Source organism: Passer domesticus, chromosome 4 (genome assembly GCF_036417665.1).
Source record: "Passer domesticus isolate bPasDom1 chromosome 4, bPasDom1.hap1, whole genome shotgun sequence".
NCBI classification, from domain to species: Eukaryota; Metazoa; Chordata; class Aves; order Passeriformes; family Passeridae; genus Passer; species Passer domesticus.
In genome coordinates, this window is record NC_087477.1 from 14,217,982 (window position 1) to 14,226,573 (window position 8,592).

Here is an 8,592-nt window from a genome sequence, read left to right on the forward strand (position 1 = left end):
GTCGCCAGCAGTGATTCAGGCACACTGAGTCACTCCCTGGGCTGCAGAGCAGCTCCTGCTCCAGCTGGGATGGAGTGTGAGTGTCAGCAAGGTCCCTCAGAGCACACCAGCTGCAGGCCTGAGGTGCACAGGAGTGAGCAAACACACATATCTGAGTCCATTGTCCTGGAAATGAATGGGCAAAACCAGTGAGGACAGGGCAGAGGCAGGACCTGGCTTTGGGAACAGCCTTTGAAACAAGGAGGTGTGAGTAAATGTGCTAAAGAAGCAGAGAAAAGGGAACATTTGAAATCTGTCACTAAGGGCTTCTGAGCTGAGACAAACAAAATGCAGCTAGAGAGCCTCCAAGAAAACTGTTCAACATTTATCTCCCAAATAAAGATCCTCTTAGGGAATAGGCACAGGATTTACTTAACACTGGGGCTCATTAGGGCATTCTCTGCCTCTGCCCTACTATAAGTTTGTGAGCAAGGAAGCAGAAAGTGTATCAATTCACAGCTCCAGGTCTCTCCTCCTGCAAATTCCTCCCTGGGGACAGCAGGACATTTGCACAGGAGTGAGAATGTGGCAGACTGTGGTCCTCATGTCTGGTGCTGGTCATGTGAGATAGATAATTTTCTTATCACTATTTATTTTAGCCTTTTCTCTTGCCCTGAATTTTCCCTGGTTTTGCCCTCACATTCCCTTCTTTGAAACTATTCCCACCTTGTCCCTCCATTACACTGATCAATCAAACTTGATGAAGACTGATGATGACACATCAGTTGTGACATTCCAAGGGAAGTACCACATCGTTTCATCAGCCAGTCTGCAGAGCTGTGTTGTAACATCTACTTTTGCTCAGTAACACACAGAGAGGTCACCCTTTAAGAACTAAAAGCTTACCTTTGTCCTGAAATAAAAACCAAGATTAAATAGCAAGCTGAATATATTGTGTGGGCTATGGCACAATACATCTGATTTTAAAAATGTGTGCTTTCTGTCTGGTGTGATGGCTGGTGTCACCACCACACCGTTACAGAGAACTCGTGAGGTTTTCATTTGAAAAACAAACAGCTAAACCTCCAAAAACATGCTGACCTGGAATATGCTCTGCAGAGAGCCAGAACCACATACACCAAGCAGATTTTGCTGTTGTTTGTATATGACTTGTAAGGAGTAAAGTCCATGTCTGTGGGAGTTTGTGTCACCCCATAAGGAAGAGTTTCTGTGAATACTGAGAGCACTGAAAAATTCAGGTTGCAAACAGGTCAGGAAGTTTTCAAACTGCTGGTACCTGCAGCAAGCAACCCTAATCCCTTTCAATTCAATCATGATGGCAGATTTACAAAAATGAGCACCACAAGCATTTCAAAAATACTTTATTTTTAGATGATGCAGTACTGCAAATCTCCAACCTACCAAACCCGACCTCAGGTGGGAAGCAAGGTTAGAGCTGCCTTTACCTGGCTTAATGGCTAAACTCATTCTGTCTGGGGTCAAGGTAATCTGCACCCCGTTCCTCTTTTCTCACCATTCTCCTCTGGAATCCTTATTTTATCTCTTCTTACCTTCTAGAACTGGACACAAAATTTCTTCCTCTATCCTGGCCAGTGTGCTGAGTCTGGCCACTTCTGGTGAGGGAGTGAATTTTGAGAAATTTGTGACCCACTGCCCACAGAGCAGCCAGGACCTCACATTTCCTGATTCTTTCTGCCTTCATGCCCACCACTGCAGGGTCACCTGGACTGGGTCAAATTACCAGAAGGCTGGGCTCCTAGCTCTTAATTGCAATTTTCCAGTTCTAAATTTATGGATTGTCACTGAGCTTTAAATGTGCACAAAGGATTCAAAGTACCTTGGCAAGGGGATGCTATGTGAATGCAATACCTTTAAAAGTTAATGCGCTTGATCCTTCTATTGGTGATGAATGAAGCCATGAAAGACTCACAATCAAATTTTTTTCAAGTTCACTATAGTAATTCTAACCAGAAAAACATCAGAACTCCTTGCATACTCTAAAGAGGGAAAATATGGTGGAAAGGTGTTTGGAATATAAAAAAATGCAGAGAAACTATTGCATTGCAAAACAAACAGGTTCTTTTTCCACTGTTTTGCTAAGGTAGCTTGAATTAAACATTTTCTTCAGTCAGTACAGCTGGATTACAATCTACATGTCTTAAAGTAAAAACCAAATCCAAAAGGTATTTTTGGAAAACACCAAATTGCAACAAACTCCTTCTGCAAATCCTCTCCCAGTGGGTCCACAAACCAGGTAACAGTTCTGTATATGAATATTCAGAATTTGCTGTAAGGTTACCTAAAGATGTTTTAGCTAAACAACAAAATAGAGTCAGCAAAAGCAGTAAGTACAGCCCAGGGAGCAGGAGGTGTCTGAGCTGGTCATACCTGCCCAGCTCAGGCATCACCACTCAGATGTTACTCAGTTGTTCCAATTTAGTGGCCCAAAATGACACCTTTTGTTTGAGTAATGACAGCTCCCCAACTGTGCTGATCTTTACTCAGATTCCTTTTTGCCTAAGTATGGAGCTTGAGGACAGAGCACTCCATAAAGTGATACCAGCTATCACTTAACTGGCACAGAAAGGCCACAGCAAAAGACACAGAGGTACCATTTCTGTTAAGGTCTAAAAAAAACAAACAACACAAATTCCAGACCAAAACATTTTTGATGCAAAATCCTCTATCACTCACCTGCAGAACACCAAACAGCCCCAAATCTTGATGGGGCCAGTGGAAATCTTCCTGCTGCCACAGCAACAGTGACAACATGCAGCAAATGAGGCAAGAGCTATGTACAGAACTGTCACCCCTTGGCAGGGAGCCCCAGGCACATGGGAGGAAGATGGGACTGCCTGTACATCACTGAACTGGGATCCTGGAGTGTCATGTGGCAGGGGAGCAGTGCAAGAGAAATGGGAGTTTCACATGCTTGGACATATCAGTGACAAAGGAGTTCTAGAAATATTGGCTAAAAAGAACAAGCATTTGCCCTTGGGCTCATGCCTGTGTGCTCAAAACAAGGCTTGTGGTCAGATTAGGCCAAGCCACAGGCTCCAGAGAAGTGAGGGGCATGGCTGGGTGGCCTGAGGGGCAGGAGGAAGGCAGGGAATGATTGTGGCTCTTGCCTACCTGCGGACGACAAGCTTCAGCTTCTTGTAGGAGCCTTTCACCAGGGAGATGGCCTCTCTCCTGGAGCTGCTCAGCTCCACCTCGTTGATGTTCACCACTTCATCACCAGCCTGCAGTTTGGAAGGCAGGGAATCTGCCTTCCCTCCCTCTTCGATCTGCACAGGAGAGAAGGGAGAAAGTGAGACGTGCCTGACGTGGTTTGGCTTTCACCTGCAGAGCTGAGCGTGTGTTTCTGTTCAAAGAATTGATCTACCAGCCCCAAACTCTGCTCTTGGACTTAAAGATCCCTTTGCCAGCCAGCTCACTCAAAGGTCTGTGCTTGCCATCCCTACATTTCATATAGAAGGCAGCTTGGAATCAGCAGCCAGACGAGCTCTGCCAAGAAGCACCGTTTGGAATAAGCCTGAAAAGTCTTTGGTATTTGGAAGCAGTGAACTCCAGCAAAACAGCCATGGAACACCTCTTGATAAGAGCACCCAGGCACCAGCCCAAGGGCAAAGCCAGGATTAGAAGAGCTTGGATGTATTTTTTTTTTGTTCAAGCTCCCCTTTTGGATCCAAATGCCTGATGAACAACAGCATCTTTCTTACTGGCCAGCAGCAAAGCAGTAGCACTCAGGTGTAGGTAGTTAATAAAGTGCGGCATCTCTGTAGGGTTTTTCAGCTAGGGATTTAAAGAAAGTAGATGATTATTTGAATTTTATGAGAAAGTAAGCAGTCTGCTCCAGGCTATGGAGTGGCAAGGCTAGAAGCAGAGTCTCTTCATTCTGCTTTGTGCAGCCCATCATGTAAACAGCATAGTGACTCCCCATCCATGTGCCAGCAGAAATACACATGGCAGAGGAGAAGAAAATCTGGCCCAGGATCTTGAAATTGCAGTCTTGTGCACTAATGCACTCTCTCTGCAAAGGCATACACTAGCATAGCAGAGGGCCAGGTTAGGCACAGCAAATCCTAAATTCCAGGAGATTCGGGATTGCCACCAGCTCCAAGTGCAACTGATAATTACTTTGACTGTGAAACTTTCTGCCACAACATCTGCTATTCAAAGCACCCAGCAGTCCCTGCTCAACAGAGGCTGTGACCTGTGTTAGCAGATGCCACGGGACCCATACTCCTGTGGAACATCTCCTGGCACAGCAGGAGTATCAGCACTTCTTTCAGGCATTCACCTCCTCAGACATCCCGCTGCGACAAAGGGATGTGGCTGGATTGGTTCTGCCTCAGATCCAGGCAGGAAGGGCAGCTCTGTGCAGGGGTGTGATTTTCAGAGCACTGGAATTGCACGCATACTTCTGGAAGTTGCTTTTATTTCAAGTCAGGCCAAGCAGGGTGTAATTAAGCCATGCCCCAGACATGTAACTCAGCACATGCAGACACACTGCCCAGGTTTTTTACCAGGGCATTAGTTTTGGTGTTGAATGGTGATTTCTCACAGGCAAAGCTGGTCTGTTCCTCCTAACCAAGGAATTCCAGCCCAGGTACCGTCTAAAATGTAAAATCTGACTTCCCCAAACATCAGCCAATAAAGTCTCCAAACCCCCTACAAAGGGAGGTAAAAATCATTGTCATTCATTTTACCAGGAAGTCATTCCACTGATGAATGAGTTTTTTTCTTTTCTTCTGAAGAATGGATAAAACCACAGGAATGAGCCTTCCCATAAAGAGCCTTGTATCACAATTACCAGGAAGGGTGAGAGATGAAACATTAGCCCTTGCTGCCAGTATAAATAAATAACAAATGAAAAATGCAGTATTGCTGCAGTTTATTGCTGCTGTAAAGCAGAACAGGTGGGTATGATTTCAATGAAATACAAAAGTGTGGTACTAGAGGTTAGATTAACTTGTGATATAGTGAACAGAAAGGATTTAATGTTTGTTTGTGCTTTATATTACAGCACATATTCTGGAGAAAAGTCCTGCTTGGAAAAAATATGTTTTGTAACAAATACCAGCTACTTCAAAGGCTGCAATGCTCATCAGAAGCATTTGTATCAATTTGTGCCTGGATGAACCCTAACCTTAAAAAAACCAACAGAATCGTGATCTGTGCTTTATCATCTAACAATTCCAATTGTAATTATATAGTTGAGGTTTTCATTTCACAGGAACACTGTTTTAAGGTTCTCTTTGCAACTACATGGACTAGACCTTCCCTTTTCTCCTTTTCTCCTTTGCAGTGAAAGTGGACATTTGGATTCTTCCATATTCACCTTTATAAAGAATGTGAAATCAAACACTTTCAGGGAAGACTAAACCCTGCAATACTTCTGATAATGCTGATAACGTTATTAACTGCTCTGAAAGAAATCTTTCTTCAAATCCTGATGCATTCCAGGTTATACCTACACCAAGGGCAAAGCTCTTAAACTGCAGCCTGCAAGGCCAAGCAGCCAGCCACAGTACCAGAGTAAAGCATGCCTTGAAGGAACTTCGTTAGCACAAGTAGAGACATCTGCAAGTTACTCCAGAGGCTGAAAGTGAATTGCTTTGCTCCTGTCTACCTAAACTGTCCAAGACCTAAAACCAGACCCACATTCTGCCTTTGGAAGCTTTTGATGGCAGCATCAAACCTGTATTACTTACAGACTTAGAGAGAATATAAATGGAGACGTGGACTTCCATTTCATTGTTGACACAGTTCTCTCATCTATTACTAACCTGTTAGCATTCTCATCTCTCATCTACCCAGCTGGGGTTACCTGAATAAAAATTCCTGAAGGTTCCTGGAAGAAAACATTCACAACAGGCCTGTGACTTAGTACTACTGCTCAGAGAAACAAAAAAGGTAAAAAAGACTCATGAGGTTCCATCAAAAGTCCAGAAACAAGGCCTTGTCTCCCAAAGCAAAGCTCAGATGCTCCATGTCCATTCTTCATCTTTGCATGCCTCTGAAAATATTTGTGTTTAAGGAGTGGTGATATTTCATGGGAAGGATTGAGTGATTCAAACAAAACAAGCTGCACTATAAACACAAAGCTCTATCACAGTGTAACAATTATCAACAAAGCAAACAAACCTCAACATGCAGGTAACCTGGTTAAATGAACACCTGCTTCACTGCACGAGAGTGCACAGAGCCCAGGATAGGATGTGCTGGAGGCACGGAGCTGATGGCAGATGTGTGCACACCATGCAGGCCACAGCAGCCAAATAACACTGGGTGGGGACCACTTCTGCCTGTGGCTCCCTGCTCTGCCAGCCTCACTCACCCTGTGCACCAGATCCAGAGCAAGTGGAAATGGGAAGGCGAGTTTTGCACTGCTCCCTACATCCCCAGTGGATCTCAGTGCTGTCACTCAGCCAGGGCACAGCCAGCATTGCAGTCTGGTGTTTTCTTTGTGCCAGTGGAGTAGCCACAGCATTGCCAAAATCACCTTCAGTAATCACTGCTGGCAAAAATGCGATGGTCATAAGCTGAAGGATCTAGTGCTAGGAGCTAATCAATAGCCAGCAAGACCTCTTATGGTTTATTTAAGCTGAGAAAAACAAGGTGAAATGCAGCCAGCAAACCTTGTGGGTGTAATGATTGTCTCTCATCCATCAGGAGCAGGAGGAGCCAGCCAGGGACTGACGTTTTTTTCCTTTTGGCTGAATTAGGCCAACTGCTCTGCCAAGTCAAGTTATGAGAGGTGACTCTGGCAAGTATGGGGTGGAGGAATACCCGAAAATCAGTCTGGCTTTGAACCTTTGGGGCTGGATTCAATGGCTGGTCTTACTACAGGTGCTGTGACCAGAGCCCAGGCAGTGCCAAGAGGGGAGAACAACCCTTTCTCCTTGAAATCAACAGGAGTATCTGTACAGCAAAACATGTCAATAGCACAGACTCTTGTTTTCCATGCCTCAGTTTCCCACCTGGGAATGGACACAATTGCTCTGCCTTGCTCTGTCCTGTCTAATTAATGTGTGAGTGCTCTATGGGTGGTGATGATCCAGATCCTGGCTCTTATTCCAGATGTCTCTGCAAATCCCTAGCTCCCAGGCCCTGGCCCTGGGGAGAGTCCATGACAATTAGAAACATGCAACAGCAAAGTATCCCTTTCCAGAGGGTGTTCCAGACAGGATGGTTCCTACTTCTTGTGAAACCCCACCAAACTTCTGTGATTCCAGCATGTCCCACACACCTCTTCCTTTCTCCTGTTTACCACAAACCCATCTAGCCAATTCTGTCAGGTTCTAGGAAGGAGAGGACAAGGAGCTCCCTGCCAAGCTGACCTCTCCTAAAATGCACCCACGTCCGAAGGCCTCCACAGTCTCCTTGGGCTGACACAAACTCCAGTCCTGCCGTTGTCTTTTCTGCAGTAAAGCCTTCCATGCCCACTGCCCTTTGCTGAAAATCCCAAAGGCCACCCCTGGTCCTGCTTTGCATGAACATTCCAGACCATTTTCTTGCATTAGAGGAGGCTTCTTATCACTCAATAGATCCTGCAGGAGACTTCAAACCCATGTGTTCCCCCTCTTTTTGGCTTACTGTAAAAGCAAGAAGTTGCTTAAGCGGATCACCAAGGATACATAAGACTTACTACTGCTGCCTTTTGTTTGGCTCACTATGGTTACTGTAGGTTTGGAGAACACTGGCTGACTGAGAGCCTTTCTTGGTTATTTTAAAGAAGTTTTCTTTATTTATGCCTCTCTTCCCTTTCTTCTAGGAGCTTTTGTAAAAACAAATTCTCTGCAGCTCTTAAGATGGATTACTCCATCTTTGTGTCCTTTCTATGATGAATGGTATGTGTGATTCTGAATCTGCAAACTTACTTGCTTGAGTTTCTCAACAAAAAAACAGGAGCAATCCAGCAAAGATGTGTGCACACTGTATGCAGTTGCACAGGAGAGTGCAGAACAGGTTAGGACAGTTCCTGGGGGACACCTGGAAAAAACAGCAAGCCAGCACAGCAGCAGCAGCAATTGCAGTGACAAACTACTGCCCTTTTCATGTCAGATATTGTAATGATGGGAAGAGAAGCATCACATATGAACTGCTGGAGGTGGCTGTTCAGAATTCCTGAGCTGCTGAAAAAGATTTTATAGGAACTGACAGGGTGAAAGAGGAAGCAATTTTCCCCCACGAAGGAACAGAGAGAGAGAGAGAGAGCTTTTTCTGATGCAAGGAGTCCCTGACTTTCCCAGGCATTCCATCAGCATTAAGAAAAATGTTCTCTGCTTTAGACCTCTTGCTTTCAAGTATTTTACTGGAACCATTTCCATTCTTTCCCGTGGTAAGATGTGTTTGTGTTGAATCTGGGGTTCATCTCTTCACAAGGTCATCAGCACCAGTGCAATGCAAGGGAAAGGATGAAACCAGAAAATCTGACTGTATTCACTGCAAATTCAACAGCCAAGGTTTAAGTCACTTTTCACAACCCAGACTGGAACTTCAAACTGGGAGTACTGGGATGTTTCATTTCCCTGTCCACTATGAGGGGTAGCAGAGCCACACCAGACCATTTGTGCATTGCACCCA

General features: G+C 44.9%; 1 protein-coding gene across 2 annotated transcripts in view; it reads right to left on the minus strand.

The window, feature by feature from the left end:
• SHROOM3 (shroom family member 3) overlaps positions 1–8,592 on the minus strand; it is a 109,242-nt gene that overhangs the window by 75,144 nt on the left and 25,506 nt on the right. For both annotated transcript variants that reach the window (XM_064416216.1, XM_064416215.1), the window contains exon 2: positions 3,133–3,287. In XM_064416216.1, the coding sequence (XP_064272286.1) occupies positions 3,133–3,287 (155 nt within the window). The remainder of the gene's footprint in view (positions 1–3,132; positions 3,288–8,592) is intronic.